Here is a 19,411-nt window from a genome sequence, read left to right as displayed (position 1 = left end):
ATGTTGTAGGAAGACACCCAGCAAGCACAGACAACAGGTGGAGGTGGGTGAAAGGCACCTGCCTGATTTTCTAGTAGCTAAGTCATACACAGCTGTGGTTAACTACATGTCATCAGGAAGTCAAATTCACAGTTTTACCTGTATCCATTTTGCCATGTTGATTGGTTTTGAACCTAAATTAAGAGAAATAAACTATTGGTTAATGATGCAGGGAAAAGCCACTCAATGCAATTTCTTCAAGTTAAGTTTAACTAACTGGAAGTTAGAAGAGATGCTGTACTGTTAATTGCTCTGCAATACAACCCATGAGACAATACACTCTACTGAACAGTAACATTTATTAGTTTGCTCTCAATGCCATGCTACTGTAGCTGCCTGACTTCTAGCTTACTTGCTGGGAAGGTAAGGCAAGCTTGCAGTCACATGAAAAAAATACCTCAGAGATACAGGCACTCACATCTGAATGCTTGATCACCAATTTAAGGTGTTAGTAAAATCACTTTCTAAGACACTTTCAGTCCACATTGCGCAAGTTGTAATTCCAGGGAGGTAAGGCTTTCCCTTAGGTCATGGTCACACTCATCTGTCCATCAGCAGTGACACAGAGCAGACATGGAAGCATCTCTTTGGGAAACTCTTCCTGCTCTCCTCTCTCTCGCTAGAACACACACAAGGCACCTGACCCCTTAAACTGGGCGTTTGCTTGTCTGGGAACCGGCAGCGGGCTGGGGGTAAGTATGTGTTGCAGAGCAGTTTATGGCTGCGTTGGCTGTGGTTAGATAAAGCTGTTTCTCCTCAAAGACCACTGCCCCCAGTGCTGTATGATTTTTACCTGGTTTATCCCCCCGCCCGGCCACTCCCGCCTCTCTGATCACTGCTGGCCTTCTCGGCGCCAGATGCCCACATCGGCAGGAGGTCTTTGTCCTCCAAATCTGGCCCCCAACTTTCCCTTTTCAGGACAGGTAAAATCAAACCCTGTCCGGCTCCCTCGCACCGTCAGCAGCGCCGCAGCGCGCACTTTTGGGCCGAGGGAAGACCTTCCCCTGCGGAGGGGCCACGGGCTTCCCAGGCACGGACATCGCGAGGGTCCCCTCAGGAAAGCGCGGGAAGCTGCGCCGCGCGCGGGGGACCGCAGCCGCGCCGTGCTGCGTCCCGCCGTGCCACACCGTGCCGTGCCCCGGCACACCGCGCCGTGCCACACCGTGCCGTGCCCCGGCACACCGCGCCGTGCCGTGCCACACCGTGCCGTGCCCCGGCACACCGCGCCGTGCTGTGCCGCACCGTGCCGTGCCCCGGCACACCGCGCCGTGCCGTGCCCCGCCGTGCGGCTGCGCTCCGCGCGTCCTTCCGGGCAGGAGCACCGCCCCGGGCGGGCCGCGGCTCGCAGCCGGCTGGGCGGCGGGAGAGCGGCGATGTCGGAGCCAGCGCGGAGCGCGGCGGGGGGGCTGCCCCTCAGTCGCCTGGCGGAGCCGCTGCTGCGGAGGCTCAGCGAGCTCCTGGACCGGGCAGCGCCCGGCAAGGGCTGGCGGGACCTGGCGCAACGAGCGGGGAGCCGCGGCAGGGTCCGGCTGAGGTGAGGGCGGCCTGCGGGAGGCCCTGGGCTGCGCGGGGGGCGGGAAGGGGCCTCGGCCGGGGCCGCGGCGGAGCTGGGGGGCCGACGGGCAAGCCGCGGCGCTCAGGCGGCGCGGACCCGGGCGGAGGGGCCGGGCGTCTTGGCAGAGCGGGGGCTGAGGCCGTGGTGCCACCGCGGGGTCGAGGGCAGGGGACGCGGCGGCCCCGGGGTCCCTCCCGGAGCCTTGCCTGAGGCCGTGCGCTACCGCCCCCCTTGCTGAAAGCGCGGGCGATCGTGAGGGGTGCGGCCGACGGGTGGCATCGGTCCTGAAGCCAGCAGCGGAGCAGCGAGGATGAGGGAGGTGAGGGTTTGCCTTCGCTTACTAGCTGCCGGGTAAGTTTGTACTCGGGCGAAGGACAGCAGCTGGATGCTGCAGTAGTTTTGTTGTCGGTTCTGCCTGAACCCAGAGTTACCAAGCCCGCGTTGGCCGTGCAAAGGCCGGGCACGTCCCTCAACCAGAGCCCCTGCGCTGGGACAGACAGGATCGAGGACACGCAGCCCAGCTCTAGGAGAGGTTTGCTTAGTCCCACATGAGGGCTTCCCCCGAAGAAGCAACAGGGTGCAAGTAGTGTGGTTTTTTGCTTTGCTGCCTTCGTAGTTGGAAAGCATCCCCCTGTACCTCACCTGACTTCCCTCAGCGCAAGTGCAGCCAGCTGCTTGCTGTAGATGGGGAAAGTGGAAAATGTTGGCTGTTCCCTCTAGCTCCTCTTGTCTGCATGAGGGTAAATGCATTCATTTTCTTCAACTCTATCTGCCTAAGTCACATTTTCTATATCACTTCCTGATCATTTTCCATCCTGTGGCTTTTCAAGATTTTGCTTAGAGGGTGGTATCTCAGAAAAACTAGGCATTTCAAGTGCAGCATTGAATCTACATTATGAAGATGTGCCCTTTTCTCTGTTATGACTATATTTATTAATATAGGGAGAAAGAACCTGAGGATTACAATGTGACCTCTCTGTAGGGCCTATTGCTAAGTTTGTTTCTCTGTATTATCCAGTAAAATACTCTGAAAGTCTGCCTGATAAATGAAAATATCTCACCACCAGGTTTGCATGGCAGTGTGATTTAATGAAAGAAACATTAATTAATCTTTTTAGTTGGAATACATAAACTTGCATTCCCTTTTCATAGCTGTATTAATTTTCTTAAAATAACATGGATAATAATCTACTGTGATTGAAAGTGCACGAAGACTTAACACCAAAGCTTAAAACTACACATGCTTATACCTGGAGATGAACTTACTGGAGCAGTTAACTGCACTGTGGCAATAGGTGTGTGTATCAGTTAAGCTGCAACAGTCACTTGTTTTAATGACTACTCTGAAAATCAGAGTCTTCCTGGACTTTCAAGTTAGATTCTGACTCAGTCTTTACTGCTTCTGAATTAGGCATATGAAAATGAAAGGTTCTGTACTTTTTTCTGCTGAGACTTTAAAAAGTGAAAATTATATTTCTTAATACATTTGGTTGGAATTGTTAGGTACAAGCATCTCTTGTTTTATAGCATGCAACTTGCTAATACCAATTTCTGTCTGTGGAGGTGTCACTGTATAGCCTCTGAACTCCGGAAACTTGAAGAAAACACTGTAAATATGTCCAAATCAGCTATGAATTTCCCATCTCTTTTTTAAAATCTTTTTGTTTGTCTAAAAGTGATTTTTTTTTAACTCTGTTGCTTTCTGAGGATCCTCAAGTACTAAGAAGGTTTATACCACGTCTTTCTTATATTATTTTGTAGCCCTCTGGATTTAGAACAGTGTTCCCTCCAAGTGCTGGAGCCAGAAGGAAGTCCCAGCTGGAGTCTCCTGAAACTACTGGGAGATCGCGGTTGCACTGTGGTAGAGCTTGCGGAGTTCCTGCAGGCCCTGGAGCATACAGAGGCTCTCCAGTGTCTCAGCCATTCAGGTCAGTTCTGGTTTGTGCTTTCACTGCAACTGTGTTTTACACTGGAAACACTAAAGTATTTGTTTTCTACAGTAAGTAAAAACATCTTTAGTGTTTGAATTCTAGTAATTGGTATTCATGTGATTCGGAGATTAAAAGTAAGCCAAGTAGATAAGCAGGCTTAATGCAGTAGTGTCATAGACTTGGCTGCATGGATATGACAGGTGCTGTCATTCCCCCTGGTGATTTGGGTTCTGTATCAAACTGTGCCTTTGGGAGGTGCTTATAGAACTGAGATGGTTGAGTTAGAGAAGAAGTGTTGCCAGCCATCTGTTCGGGCTACAGGTTTCATTAACTGCATTTCATAGCTTACCCTAATTGAAGGGGAAGGGTCCAATTAGTGCCAGTTCTGGTGCATGTTGGGTGCAGTCCAACTTGCTAATTGGACAGAAAAACAGGCTGACTTAGTGGAAATAATAATAGTTATATCCTAACACATTCAGCTTGCTTCTTCACAAAAAGACTAGGAAATGGAGCAACACAAGGTAAGACCATGTAGACCAAGTGCTTCTTGCTATAGTACAAAACCAGGGCCCTTTTTTATGTCCTCCTTCTTCAGGATGTGGTGAAGTTCAACCTACTAGGAAGTTGCAAAAGCCTCTCGTCAGAACGGAAAGTGGAAATGAGACTAGCAAGCTCCTGGTCGTACTGATAGCTGTCCTATTCTTTGGACAGTGTGAATAAAACCATGGACTGAGAACCATTGTTAAGACAATTTTGGAATTTTGCAAGTAAATTATAGTAATGTTTTGCAGCTGTTCCATCTAGTTAAGGTTGCTGCTTCTTACTGTACTAGAAAGACCATAGCATGTTGAATGAGGTGTGATTGAGTTACATGACAGCTTAGTCTAGCTGAAGTATACCACTGTATGCTTGATGGGGAGAGGGGAATTGGTGTTACATCAGTGTGAGGGGATTGTGGTCACAGGGGCAAGAGTTGAGGCAGAGGCATAGGCATAGGCAGTTCAGCTGTCCTGAACTACGGATGCTGGTTCCATTTCTTGTTCTCCGTATGGTGGTTACTGAGGGAGTACTGAAAGCCAGAATGGTCCTGGTTCACATCTGTACTGCAGAGTGCCTGCACTGAGCCAGAATGTTGCACTCGGTTGATCTGTGATCATCTCAAGTATTATCACTGTTGAATTGAGGATTTTTGTGTGTCTGTCAAGTTACATTTTGAAGACTGTAATAAAGACTAAATCCTGGGTAAGACAGGCACTTCTACATAGCAGAACTATGAGGTAGCGGTATCAATTAGGGGACTGGATAGATAGCTAAGATAGCCTTGTATTGAGGGGAACAAGCCAGTAAGAGGACTTTTGTCAAGACCCCCAGGAACTGCAGAGATGGTCTTGTTACGAATTAATCTCTTGCAGAACAGTATGATTTGTGGTAGAATGGATTCAGTTTCTTCTAGGGAAGATGGGGTAGCTTTGTAGAGACTGAGAAACTGGAACCGAGAGAAACCAAAGCAAAGGGTATTTGAAGAAAGTTTAGGTCAACAATTTTAAACTATTTAAAAAGAAGTGGTAGGCCTTGATGTTTGAGGTGAGTTTATTTAAATGTTCGGGGGTGGTTGATGCTTGAAGTCAAAGTACAAATTTGTAACTGCCCGTTTGTTCTAACACACCAAAAAGATCTTAAGTGTTGCACAAGGTCCTTTAGGAATGGGATTGCTTAACGTAAGACCTCTATAGCTGTCATACTGGTTTGTTAGACTGTTTTTTACCGGCTTAGTTGATGCAGTTAAAAAGACACAAACCTTTGTGAGCCTATGAGTATACTGGTTAATGAGCATACAGTTTTGATGCTTAGTGGGTCTGTTTTGGCAGTGATACTACTTCAGTACCTTTATGGCAGAGATGTATTGTTACAAGCTGGGACATTGCTTTGTTTGCAGCAGTACAAAGGATCACTCAGAGAATCACATACTCCCAGAATCAAGTTCCAGACCTTGCTTGCTTGTCCGAGCTTAGAGTCTTGCCTGTCACATTGCTTTAACTCCACAGAATATCTTTCTGTAAAGACCCAAATAGTAGTAATAATAACTTTAAAACTTCTCCTTTTTGGTAGTGAGAAAGCCTGGGCATCTTGCTCCTTGGGCCACCTCTCTGTCCCTTTTCTTCCCTTTTCTTATCTTGTCATGTTGTGAACTTGCTGGAAATGAATGAAATGCAAAGAGCTGTCTCCCAGGCTAAGAAGGAAAAAAGGCTTAATACATAATTTGTGGTATTACAGTCAAGTCCTTGTGCAACCTCACTGAACTGTGGTAATTTAAATAAGAACAAAGAGGTGTTTTTCCTCTGCAGGCATGTTTCTTACTGCAGCAGTTTAGGCACTTCAATCTGAATGTAATTGAGGCTGAGTTTCCATAAATGACTGAAAATGTTTACCGGTGTGTAAGCTAAGAATGTAATGGTTGGATTATAGTTAAGATCATGAGTACTTAATGTGCACTGCATGTTTCAAAGTCTGGTAACTATAAATGTGAGTTTGCCATCCTCAGTGGTAAAACTCAAGCTTTGCATTTTCTAAGGAAAATCTAGGAGGTATTTGTGTATCCTTGTAATCATTTAGAAAAATGAGCCAGGTTTTCTTTTTGAACCATTAAATTCTATCATGGTTGCAGGAAGTAGCTGTATAGTGCTGAATGAATAAATGAAACTGTGAAAAAATTATGAATCGGATTTCTTAGAACTCAACTGTAATGTGTTCAAGGAGTGCAAAATACTAGTATTTCAGATAATTTATTTTTCTTAACTACTTTCTTAAAAGATGTTAGTGATGTGTATCAGGAGAGATTTAAAAAAAAAAAAAAAGTGGATGTCTTTGGAAAGAGCAAATCCTAATTTTTCTGTCCTTTAAACTGAAGCAATTCCTGTTTGTGCTGGTCAATGTTAGATGATTGTGGTGCTTGAAAAATGTACGTAATATACTCCCTTTAACTAAGAAAAACAGCGAAGGAAGTGTTAAATGAGGAACTGAGGTAGCAATCTTCAGGGCTAGGGTATAGAGGGAAGTTATTTTAGAGAAACAAAGGGAATTTTCAAGTCCTGTAGCTACTTCAGAGTAACTGCCTGTGTGATCAACTGTTTCAGAATAAGATTGTTTGTGGAAGAGTATGGCCCACTTCTCTACTAGACAAAGATTACGTGACTTCCAAATGTTGTATAATCTCTGTTTCAATCTGTTGACCACATGGATTTCTGCTGAGGTTTCAGTCTATTGATCAAATTGTTATGGTTTCTTTCCTCAAACATTGTCTGTTAGGAAAAAGTTCCGATGTGCATCTAAACTGGTAAACATGAGACAAAAAGAAAACTCATGGCAGAGTGCAATAAGACGACTTGAAGCAAATGATAATCTTGACTATTAGGTCGGGATTTTTGCGATCTCTTTGCAGCTATTTTTTTACACAGCTTCTTGTTTCCTCTATGATACTCTGTAAGATTATTTCCCCAGCAATCCAGAATACTGCTTCTGTACCAGACTACACTTTCAGATTTTGCAATGAATTTTCATTAAACCATAAAGAATGAACTACTTTCTCCCAAAACAGGGAAATTAGACTGACTCTAACATAAAATTAAATTTTTAGTATGTATGCTTATTTTGTATCTGATTGTTCATTTCCGAGAGTAATGAAACGCCTCTGTACCGTTCACTGGTTCCGTGCTTTTTCTGTAACTAATGCTACTGGGCCCAGCTAGGACAGAATTAATTGTCTTCATAGCAGCTCATATGGTGCTGTGCTTTAGTTTTTGACCAAGTCAGTCCTGATAACAAACCAACATTCTCGCTTTTGCTGAACAGTGTTTGCACAGTACCAAAGGCTTCTCTGTTTCTCGCTCTGCCCTCCCCCAGTGAATACCTTGGGGGGTGTGCAATAGTCTGGGAGGGGACACAGTCGGGCAGACTCACTAACCAAAGGGATATTCCATACCATAGAACAGCAATAAACGGGAAAAGAGGGAGTTTTGGAGGGCCTAGTCATCTTTTGCTTAGGAACTGGCTGGGCATTGGTCTGCCCACGGGAAGTGGTGAGTGCCTTTGTGCCACTTGTTTTGTTTTGTTTTCTTCCCTATTCTTCTACTCATCCTTCACTTATTAAACAGTTGTTAATATTTTTTGTTTGTTTGTTTCATTTTGACCTCCAAGTTTTCGTTGTTTCATTTTCCTTTCCCTCTTCCCCCATCCCACTGGTGGTGGGGAACTGTGTGGTGCTTCTCTGCCCACTGGGGTTAACCCACAGCACTAGTATTGTAGCAACTAGTCATTAATGTGTAGTATTGCTTGTGGTCCCACTGGGGTTGTTAAACGTGTTTTATTATCCATAGCAAATAATGCTTTAAACTAATGATTTTTTTGATGGCTTATCAGCTCAGTGTTGCTGAACATCTTGGTCATAGGTCCATGTGTTTTTTGACAGCAATGTGAGGTTAAACTCTGTTCTGCAGTTGGCTTCCCCAACCTCCCCCTGTCCCGTCCCCCCCCTCCTTCTTCTGATGACCTTGGTTATTCTAGTGGATCTGTTTTTGTGGTCATGCTGTAACAAGATCTTTGGAATGGTCTAGGTTAAGAAAATAGCTGGATCATATCAGACTGGTGTCAGAATTTCTCTCATGGTATTTTCTGGCAGTTAAAATTTGAAGTGGAAAATTTTACCTTGCGTATTGGCAAAAAAAATCCCAGCCCTGTGTTCTACAGGGGTCAAAGGCATAAAACTGAAACCAGTGTTTCATCTAATAACGTTGCCTGAGAAACAGTATAAAAACACACTCTGTTGTAGTTAAACTGACCCTTACTGTTTTGATCCATCCCTCAGGCTGTGACTAATCTTAATCTGAAGATTAACAATTCAAATTGCTGTGGGTGAGGAAACCCTTAAAACTGGCAATACCTTTCCCAAAATGGATGTGGTGCCATTGGAAATATTACTTGCTTTAGTGAGTAGAGAGCAAGAGGGATTGAAGTACCCTAAAATTAAAATGTCTGAATGATCCGTTTTAAATCTTTGGTAACTCTGTAGAGTACTGATCAATTTGAGCATGGATTTTGTGTAATGGAAGACAATTTTGAATGTCTTAAAGTCATATAATTAATTGGAATGGGATGTATACATGGTAGAAACAAATTATTTTCAAGTATCTGTAATGACAGAAACTTTCTTTGCTCAAAAGACAATTTAAATGCAAAACTAATTTGCATTAAATGCAATTTTCAATTGTGGAATTGTATTTCTTAATAATAACTTTCCTATGTGTAAATTCTGTTTTAAAGGTATAAAGATTGTTGTACAGCCAGACTCTCAAGCAGTGTGCTCTGGTCAGGTCGTCAAGCTGTGTTGTTGGGCAACAGGACACCCATTTGTGCATTACCAGTGGTTCAAGCAGGAAAAAGAGGTACTAGTTGATACAGAACATAGGTTTTTTAAATGGTGAAAATAATAGTAATGATTTTGGATGATACTTTTTTTTTTGAAGACTGTTACTCTTATTCACAATGAGAGAAGAAACGCTGCATAATGACCCTATCAGTGTCCAAAAACAATAAGGTGGTTCCTTATATTCAGACCACTTAACCCTTGGAGGGTAATCTTGGGGTGTGACCATAAGGAAACTGAAAGTTTAGTTGTCTCTCAGCCTACCAAGAAGTTTAACGCGGGCCACTGAGGAACTGCCACACCGGAACAAATGCCAAGCTCTGTTGGTCTGGGACAGATGGAAACTGGTTTCCTGAGAATGAAGAGTTGAAGGCCTGAACTTAGTGGTGTCACAGATTGTTCAGGAAAATACTGGAATGCATGTGAGCTGGTATCTGGAATTTGAATGGCAGCACTTCTGCCTGTACTTCTGGTCCTGGTTATCTTTCCACAAGATTAATGCATTTTTTTCTTAATGTTATTTTAATGTAGGTACTATTTTTAGAAATGCAGTAAGTTCACGGTATTTTAAATTGCTGTTAAATTTTTAACTCATTTCCTACACCTTTTAAAAAGTTTAGCTCATCCAAAACATGGCTTAAAAAATATGATTACAGTCATTTCCTGCTCATTACAGTTAAAAGATAGATGTAGTAAAAAATTATTTCTCTGTGAAAGAATGTTACAGTTTCCTGGCCACAGTTGAATATATCATAAGACTAGAGCTGAATGTAACACATAAACTGGTTGGAGTAGTGCTTAAGAAATTATTCAGAGTTATTTGTGGAGAAAGATAAAAAGTTTTAATTTCAAGAAGAGCTTTTCAACTGTCTTAAAATCTCAGAATTGTCTTAGATAGAGGCATATAAATTATTCTTGGAAGAAAGCCTGTTTCTGTGCTACTAAATATGCAGAACAAGACTTTCTCATCCAAAAGTTTCAAGTAAGGAAAGGAGTTGAGGCTGGTGTTATGGACATTGAAATAAATACTCTAATGTTTGGTCCTGGTTTGGATTAAGTCAATCTAAATTGAAATATTTCTTGGTTCACCTGTAATTCAGGTTCCCCATGGTAATTCTCCAGAGCTGCTTTTGAATCCAGTGAGTGTGAATGATTCTGGCTTTTACATCTGTCGAGTGAACAGTGAATCTTCCTTTGTGTTCAGTCGGTGGGCACGACTTGAAGTTTGTGATCTCCAGGATACATCTCATGGTGAGTGGCAAAAACACTGTCTTCTGAAAGTCTGTCTTCCCACTTGTTAGAGGAACTTGAATCCCCACTGCTGTCTTGCACAGATGTGAAAGAGGTCTGATTAAAAATGCAGTATCCAATTACTGGGCTCTTGTGCCAGTCACAAAAGGAGGAGAGAAATTGAGTTCCACAGTGGAGGATAAGATGATGTAGATGGCAAACATACAGTCTCTGATCTTTTAATTCTTAGAGGATTCTTGGACCAGAAAAGCAGTTATTTAACACTCTTCTTATTTATCTGTTTACCTCTTGTTGTAACTTGCTAGTGACTGGACACATTGTCTTTTCTGAATGTCTGCCCCATGGACTCTGGCTTCGTAGTCAGGGCTGTTTGTTTCCCCTTCATCTGTGTGCTGCTAGTCTGAAAAGAAAGGTATTTGGGTAAAGGAGAATCTAATGGGGTTCTCTGCCTTTCCTAGAAAGAAGTCTTACCTTACCTAGAAGGTCAAAACAGTAAACTACAGGAGAGCACATGCATGCTGGAGGCCTGGACACTTTATAAAAACCTAGATACTGTGGAATAGAAGAAGGGTTAACAGCACTCTGAGGAGACAGGACTGAGGTCTGGAGTAAGGTTTGCCACTTAGCAAAGTGATAAATCTCCCTTCCGGTCACCTTTTCAGATCATGATAGTCTATCACAATCTCAGATGTGTACCAGTCAGGAAAGGTAGATTGGTCAAAGCCCAGCACATTCTTTCTTTGCCAGAACACCTGGGGAAAAGAGAGGGAGGCTAGGGCTCTGCACATAAGTCTGTTGGAGAATATATATTTTCTAATACAATCTTTCAAAATTCATATAAGCAACCCAGATAATAATGAAGACGTGCCAACAATTTAAAGAAATAAACCTATGAGAGGAAGAAACAGATGAGTTAAACTGAGTCTTTTTGGTGTGAATTACATTTTCATGGATTATATAAATGGTCAGCTAACAGTCATCAAATATGTGTTACCTGCATTAAAAAAGCCATAGTAATTCAATTTACCAGTGTAAATCCATATGAATTTATGGCACTGGCTTGAAGGTACCTCTTCTTCAGTGATGAATTGATCTCCAGCTGCAGCATATATGATGAAAGTATGGACGTGGAATAAATGCAAGGAGAGTGTAATAATAGCAGAAAGCAAATAAGATTAAATAGCTGTTTGCAGTATCCAGCTAGTACTGGAATTTGTTAGTAGTATGTAAAGGAAATCTTAGAAATTTCCTTTTTGGATCTAGTATATTAATACTGCGCATTTATTTCCAGTTTCCTGATGTTGCTTTTTGTTTTCTGGTGTGTGTAGGTTTTTTTTTTGTTTATTTTTGTTTGATTTGTTTTGTTTTTTTACAGAATAGTCAGTTGCATTAAGTAGGCATTGACTCATGCACTAAGTATATCCTTTATAAACTTTCTAATTAAATATCCTGGACTTGCTTGTTATTGTCCCAAAGGTGATTGAGACAGAAATCAACTGCACTGTCTTCAGACTGTGAAAAGTACTTATTTTTGTCTTATGTCACGAGTCAAAGGTGTTTTCCACTTGCATCCCACATACAGAAATTATTCATGGCAGGAAAAGAGATAGAACCAATCTTCCAGTAAAAGATCAAAAGCTATTGCAATGTCATTTGAGGTGACCTTTTTACATCTTAATCTCAATCATATTCTCGGTCCCTTATCTAAGCAATGATTTCTTCTGCTTTTCCTTTGCTCCTTCTTCAGGTTCTATTCAGTTAGAAACCTGCAGTTTCAGATCTTGCTGATTGCATCCGGAAGCTGAGATGAATAACCTCATAATGAGTAAAAAAAAAAATCTGAGAAAAAAAGCAGTATAGTGTTTCACGCTTGTGGCTAAAGGGCAGCAGATATCCACAGACTAGTGCCTTGCTTTATGTTCCATGACTCTTGGCCAACCAGGGACTATAGTGGAAGTGAATTTTAGCGTGTTTGTGTCTTGGTGATGCATAAAAGGATGAGGGGCAGGATGGGTTGCTCTATCCTGTAACTTTCCCTCTTAGGGCCCTTACAAAGAACCCTAGAAAGGGGTATGTAGTGCTTGTGCTGAATGAACGCTCCCCGCCTCCTGTAACATTTGCCCTGGAATTACTGGTGTTGCAGTTGAACTAGATGATGCTGGTAGTTCCGCTTCTGCAAATGTTGACTAGGTATGAAATCTTCTATTTCAGCTGCTTTTTTTTTTCCTCTCTTTTCCTGCTCCCTTGGTTGCTTTCTTTTTTTCAGGTACTTTCTTCCCCCTCTTTTATCATTGCTTTCTGTTTGATGAGAGTTTGACCATTCTCCAGTCTGTAAAAGCTGTCTTTCCTAGCTGCCTTGTGAGCTTGTGATCAGTTAGGCAGCCAGACACAAATTTGGAAGATGCTGGTGCAGGCTTGTTTGTGTATTCTGTGAGTAGTACAACAGGCTGTACCAACAAGGACCTGTAAATGAGATGGCAGGCAAGGGGTCCCACTGGAGACAGAAACCATGTTATCTTTCAATCTCGTGTTCTCTTTCACTGTCTGTAACTTTGGTGTTCCTTAATCCTGTTTAATTTGACTACAACAGTTCCTTTCCATCTTACCTTAATTCTGTCTTTCTGTGATAAAGGGAAAATAATTCTTTGCATTTTGTTTTAAGAGCCTGATATCAAACTGAGACATTGAGAGGGAGGGAGGGAGGGAAGGAGAAAGAAGGTTCTGTAAACAGTTGAGTGAAAGGGAGTAAATTTTATTTTGATGTATAAAAAGCTTTTCTATCATAAAAGTCACAGAAAACAAAGTTCTTGGGGGTTTTTTTGTTTCCATACAAGCACCACCATTATAGAAGTTGATAGAGAAGGTGGTAAGCCAGGATCTCTATTTGAAGTGCCATACAGCAGTGGTCATAGAACAGAGTATTTGCTCAGGCATCTGTCAGTCTTTTTACCAGTATCAAGTCTACATTAGGAAATACAGCTTTCTTTTAAAAACGCTAGTCAACTTTGATCATAAGTACAAAACATCTGTTTGTAAAACCTCTGAAATACAAGTTTATAATGCGCCAAGAAGCTCAGACACTAGTAGAACAGAGGTACCTGTATCATTATCTCCCTTTATTTTACTGTGCAAAGGAAAATGTCATTACCCTCTAATTGTCAGTCATGAATAGCTCTGATGACAAAACACGTGTCTACATACGTAGTCTAAGGGCATGTAGCATATGAGTGACCTCGCAGCTGAAATAAAAGATCACTGGTGTGACCTTTACAAGTTGGTCTGGGCTTGCTGTAGTATGTGTCAGTTAATCAAACTGTTCAGTATTCACAGAACAGAAACCTTTCCAGTGGAGTGCTCGTGTGTGTGTAGAAGATGTTTTAAAAAATTAATTTCAATACTTTGTTTCAATCGATTTTATCCTATGTAGAAACTTACATTACATCAGCTGGACAAGTCTTTAATGCATTTAGGGTTTTCTGAATAAATTGCTTTCCCAAAGATATTTCTATATGGGGACATGTCAGTGGCTAATGTTTGTTAAGCATTTTTAGCTTTAGGCTTTTTTAGTATATTTACTTTAAGGTTTGATGCTCAGTTTAGAATGAGAAGAATAGGGATATGCTAAAAAAAAGATTTTAAGTTTCAAATTCTTATTCCTGTGTACACACTTGCACACAAGTTGGATCCTTAGTCCATCCTTCAATAGCCACTCTTCTTTGTACTTGCTCGTGTCTGTGGAGCCTTTGTAATCCTACGGGTAGGAATAAATGATGCAAAAGGGCTTTGACTTTTTTTTTTTTAACTTCTGGGGTATTTTTAATGTGCATTCTTTTTTACTTTTCAACTGGAAAGCTGCTGCTGCTCAGTTTTATCATACTCTTAAAGGACAAGTAAGTTAATTTCATTGCTATTAAAACAGTCTGTTGTAGTTACAGGAAGATGTGGCCATAAGTTGTCAATTCTTAGTCATCTATATGCAGTTCGATTGTCTCACCCTTTTCTTTTTTCTCTCTCTTTTTTCTTTTTTTTTTTAAGGGAGCTTAACTGGTTTGTCTGAAAACAAGTTGCGCATTTGTATTCAGCCTCAACCACAAAACCTGACAGTGGGGGATGCTTTGGTACTAGAATGTGGAGCTGTTGGAAACCCAATTCCTCATTATCAGTGGTTCAGGAATGGATTTCCCGTGGCAAATGGGAGCAAAAATGTCTACATGGTAAGTTATTACAGAGTACCAGCCTTGGGGGACTAAAGTGCAACCACCTTTAACTTACCACATAAAGCTTCCTTGAAGAAAATAACTTCTTCATAGCCTTGATAACCTCTTACAGAAGTGCTTGCTGTAAGTTGCTCTCCTGTTCTATTACTCACTTGCCTGTACTGTTCTGAGGCTCTCGGCGCCTAATTTTAATCCTGAACGTATTTCAGGTGCTAGTCATGGCCTTTAAGGCTATGGTATATTTTGGATTGGTGTGACACATTGACGTCACAAAGATTAAGTATCAGTAAAAGTGAAAATTTCTCTCTCTTGCACTGCAGAGCACTCTGATTTGTACAAACTGATGCATTCAGTGCTTAATGCATCTTAAGCCCGTGCAGTGGATTTGCATTCTTTCCTCAATTCTTGAAAGCATTTCTAGAACACGTGATGTCCAGCTTACTGGAGAACGAGGGTATCAGCAGCTTTTTTGGATTTGTTTAGGCTTTGCTTTTAGTTTTTATTCTTTCTTGCATGTGGGCTTAAATGAAACCGATCCAGGTATTCTTTTGGTGTCTGGTGGGGTGACTGTGATGATGCTTGCATAGGTAACTTATGTGGGTGTGGAACATCAAGGAACGTATTGGTGTCACGTTTTCAATGACCGGGAAGATCAAGACAGCAAGAAGATAGAAGTTGTTATAGGTAAGGAGTTCTGTTTGATACAAGTCAGCTGATTTATCATTTTTTTCTCTATCATTAGAATTTATTTTTGAAGCTTTCAGTATTGAGCCAAGCACATGCCTTCTGTAGTTTATCAGTTTGCTAAAGTAGCTGTGCTTGCTTGCAGGAAATGGAATTTTAGAGCTTTGTCAGTTATAAAATGCTTTGGGTTTTTATGGTAACCAGCCTAGAAATGCTACCACTTTTTGGCATAGCTAGTCCGTACATGGCTTGTCAGATGATTGCAAGCTATTTCTTTGGTTTTTGACTAGTGAAAAACAGTTTAACCCTTGTTGGTGATAGGAACTGTGTTTCACTGGGTCCTTCAGCAATCAGGACAGGTGAGATAATTTATTCTGCTTGCTGTGAATAAATATAACACAGTTTATATTTGTGTGTGCCTGTATTTGCAGTGAAAAAAAAGAGGGGAAGGTCTGTTTGTATAGCTTCCAGATCTATCTGGGAATACTGTTGCATAATTCAAAAGAAAAGTTGTTTCCTGTCCTAAGAAATATTCTGGTTTAGTCAGTGCTGATTTATACTGCCATAAAATAAGACAGATTGCAGAGAAGCTTAGAAATGACCTTTGTCTTCCACTTTGTGTGCTAACTCTCATAACTGAGAGCAATTGTCTTCCAATTTTTCCCCACCCCTTTAAAACACAAGGAAGGAAAGCTATGGCAGTGGAGTGCACAGAAGGTAAAGTGAATCTCTAGTTGTGAATCAATTTTTAAAAATTAATGATGGGGATGATGGATTTTTGAGTGTGTTGCTGAAGCATGTGTGGTTTAAGAGCTTCGGTTTAATTTCAAACACTGATGTGGGATGCAACGTTCTGCATGTGCTTCTCTCTTCTTTGCCATGATACCATCATCTAGAGCACATGGGAGAAAATCCAAGCTGCTCTCTTCTTTTTGTGTCCTGTGCTTACGTTTTCTAGTGAAATGTAAAGATCTTGAGATTTCTTTGGCTGGGCTCAAAAGGCAACATCCTTTCAAGAAAATCTGATGATGTTTAGGAACCTGGGTGACCTTAGAGAGCTGGATAGAGCTAGTGCCACTGTCGGCTCTGTGTCTGCAAGAGGCGTTTCCAGCAACCTTACTAGGACGATTTCTGTTCTCCTTTGCCTTGATGCAGTGGGGAGGAAGAAGTATATTGTGACCTTTAATGCTGATACCATCCCTTGATTATTGAGCATCTCAAAATCTGTAATATTTACATCATGGGGGATCATATATAAAGATGTAAGCAGTGCCCCACCCCAGATTACCTGCCAACAATGAAAAAAACCAAGTGCATTTGCAAAGTACAATAAATGGCTCTGTACAGTGTTTTGTTTTGTTTTTTTTTATTTTCATAGAATTGTAGAATTTCCTTGGAATTAAACTGCTCTGCAGCATTTCATGTTCAAAGTTTAAGCAGAGCTGACATTCCCCGTTAGCCCTTTTGTTAAAGGTTTAGCATTGTGAGGGGGTTGTGTGCTGTTACTGGAGCATACAAGTGACACATGTTTTGCTGTCAGCCACTTCCATGGCATTGCTTCTGAGAGTGATCGTCTCTGTGAGTGCTCCTGTCTTTTCTGGGTTGGGGGCATCTGCGTTACCTGCTGGAGTGCTGGGCAAGAGCCTCCTCCTTACCTGTAATGCAACTACCCTTTGGAGCAGAGGGTAACCACTGTATTATCTGTGGGGGTCTACACCCAAACTACAGTTTGCTTGGATGCAACATCAGGCTGCTGCTAGGCCACGTTACCACCCCCAGTAGTATCGCCTCAGGTCACTACAGTCTCCCCCCTGGATAGATGAGCCTGCTTTTGTGACTTCTGCCTCAGCCTCTGCTGCCTGGAGCAGGCCTGCTCTCCAAGACCTCTGGTGCTTCAGATAATTATTTTTCTTTTCCATAGTTTCCAGTGTTTTCTGAATAAATAAGTGAAACCTGTCTTAGCTTAGAATATTTGAAAATTGTATCTGAAGTCTGAATATACATGACTTTACGAAATAAGATTTCTTGTTCAGGATGTTGCTTTTTCAGCAGTTCTTCAAACATCTATTTTTCAAATGGGTGATCCTGATATCTTGTTCCTTATTCATTCAGACTGCTTGCATGCTTGTGGGATTGAGGCACAGTATATGTTTGTGTTTTGAGATCTACCGTATGATAATGCTGTGTCTAGCATGGATTAGTATATTGATGTAGGATTTTCTCTTCTCTGCATGTGGAATAAACATACAAATGGTTAGATCTAGAGAAATGCAAAGCTAAAAGTAGAACGTTTAGTTTGTTTTCTAACATTCAGCTTCTATTAATAATGTTACGACATTTAATTATATTTTTATTAATAAAAAATGTATTTTTTGCTTCTTCTTTTAAACTGTGATTTTATTGATGTATTTCTTCACAGAAGATCTAAGTGATCTTCAAAAACCAGGTAAGTGCAGAGTTCTGAAAAACTTTAATTTCGCATCTTCGTCTTGTGTTACAAATTAGTGAAGTCCAGCAGGATTGCACCATATAGTTTACATTATTTGGTTGTGTTTATAACCGGGGATTTAATAGGGGTAGACACCATGTTAGGAGCAGCACAACTTTCTGGTTCTGATAAATTAACTTGAAGAATATAGTGAATCATAGGGTTGCTGTTACCTTTGTAAGATCCCACAAAGCTGGTCTTTTATATTCTATGTATACTTACACAAATACAGAAGGAATTATCTTCTGCTTTCTTCTCTGTGACTTCTTTGGACTCTAAATTTTAGTATGTTGCTGCTTTTTAGATAATTAAGGTGAAAAAGATGTAAGGTGTCTGGCTGTCACCCATGATATGTTGAATTGATATATTTCTTAAATTCATGTTGGAGTGAGCTAATGAGATTCGAAGCCTGTTTGATGTTTATTATAGAAACATAGATATGGAGTAGTGCTCAGATTATCCCTGATCTCAGATCACAAAGGTCATATAATTTCCTGGGTTAGACACCAAAGATGTGTTTACTTTTGCCAAGACTTCGTTTTAGTCACCGAAGTGGTCCTGTCATGGTATGTAACATATTCTTTGGAGGGTACCACTCTGGCGTATTGCTTACCTGTTCCTCTTGGCACAGCATCGGCAATACCATCCCTCCATGAAGTACAAATAAAACCATTTTCACATGCAGATGGTAATTCCTGCTGAGCATTCCCTGAATTGCATGTCTGCATTTCATTTGGAGAGGATGAACTGTTTCAGATGTTACTGAAAATGCTGGTATGCAGTTTGTGAGATTCAGAATTATACTGTAATCATCTATTATTTCTTAATTTATAGAACTAGCTATTCATGTCCTATTAGGCTATGTTTGCTGGAAGAGGGTGAAGAGAATCATGTAAAAAACAACACAACACCCCAAACTCCCACCAAAACAAAATAAAAGAGCCCTTTTTTTGGTCTTAAACTAGTAACGTGTTGGGCAAAGCAGTACCAGTAGACTATGGATGTATGGAACGTGCAGTTCATTTTCTGACATTGGCAACTATCATTGTAGTTACTGACAATCTGCTCTTTCAATCTGTTTGAAGCAGACCTACAAGAACAATCAAATCACAGACCTATTGGTAAGTAGTTCTGTAGCTGTAACGAACGTATATGTTTCATATCTAGCAAATAGATTTTGCCGCTTCTGAATATTGCTTCTTGTGCCACTGCTGGTGAAGTAACTGTAGTGCATGTAAATAGCTGCAGTCCTTTGTAATAGTCCTTTATAAAGCTTGCATGCCATGTCAGTAAACTGTGGTGAGGGCATCAGTATTATTAGTGACTCGGTGGAGCGTCTACAACTTCTCATCTGTTTCAGTTTCAAATTCCTCTGGCCCCAACCTCAGCCAGTGTGTTACTCCATTACTTTGAATACTTTGACAGTTGGAGATAGTGGTATTGCAATGATGTGATAAAAAAGATTGGTAGTCTGTCTGCTAAGGGTGTGCTGTTCCTGCAAGCTCAGCTCTTCCAGTGCACAGTGTGTGGATGCTTTGATCCTGAGCTGATGCTCATAAAGATAGATGGTTAGCATATGTGTGTTATGAAGAATAGTTGCTGGGGTTTTTTAATCACATTCTTAAATTTGCATGGTAGACTTGGCTGTGGTCAGGCATGTTGTCTTGTCAATGCTAAACTGGGTGGAAAGGCTGCTGGCCTCTCTGAAAATTTTCTCAGGCTCATCAGTGTGAGAGGGAATGTAAGTGCTCCCCGATCCTGGTTCAGCTTTTCTAAATTAATTAGAAAGCTTGTACTTTTAAAAGTGTTTTTCAATGACAGTATGCT

At 41.4% G+C, this 19,411-nt stretch overlaps 1 protein-coding gene across 3 annotated transcripts in view; it reads left to right on the top strand.

Annotated features, from left to right (window-relative positions):
• The first annotated feature begins 1,371 nt into the window (after positions 1-1,371).
• Positions 1,372-19,411, top strand: part of LOC122154656 (mucosa-associated lymphoid tissue lymphoma translocation protein 1-like) — a 34,083-nt gene continuing 16,043 nt past the window's right edge. The window contains exons 1-9 of one of the 3 annotated variants that reach the window (XM_042804912.1): positions 1,372-1,573; positions 3,356-3,522; positions 8,842-8,963; positions 10,045-10,195; positions 14,231-14,409; positions 15,000-15,096; positions 15,781-15,813; positions 17,516-17,542; positions 18,673-18,705. In XM_042804912.1, the coding sequence (XP_042660846.1) occupies positions 1,413-1,573; positions 3,356-3,522; positions 8,842-8,963; positions 10,045-10,195; positions 14,231-14,409; positions 15,000-15,096; positions 15,781-15,813; positions 17,516-17,542; positions 18,673-18,705 (970 nt within the window). In that variant the 5' untranslated portion in view covers positions 1,372-1,412. Of the gene's footprint in view, positions 1,574-3,355; positions 3,523-8,841; positions 8,964-10,044; positions 10,196-14,230; positions 14,410-14,999; positions 15,097-15,780; positions 15,814-17,515; positions 17,543-18,669; positions 18,706-19,411 lie in introns of all 3 variants that reach the window. The other 2 variants (XM_042804914.1, XM_042804913.1) reach the window with 2 other exon arrangements.

The sequence above is a fragment of the Tyto alba genome, unplaced genomic scaffold (genome assembly GCF_018691265.1).
Source record: "Tyto alba isolate M040663 unplaced genomic scaffold, T.alba_DEE_v4.0 Super-Scaffold_42, whole genome shotgun sequence".
NCBI classification, from domain to species: Eukaryota; Metazoa; Chordata; class Aves; order Strigiformes; family Tytonidae; genus Tyto; species Tyto alba.
This window is presented reverse-complemented; position numbering and strand designations above follow the sequence as displayed.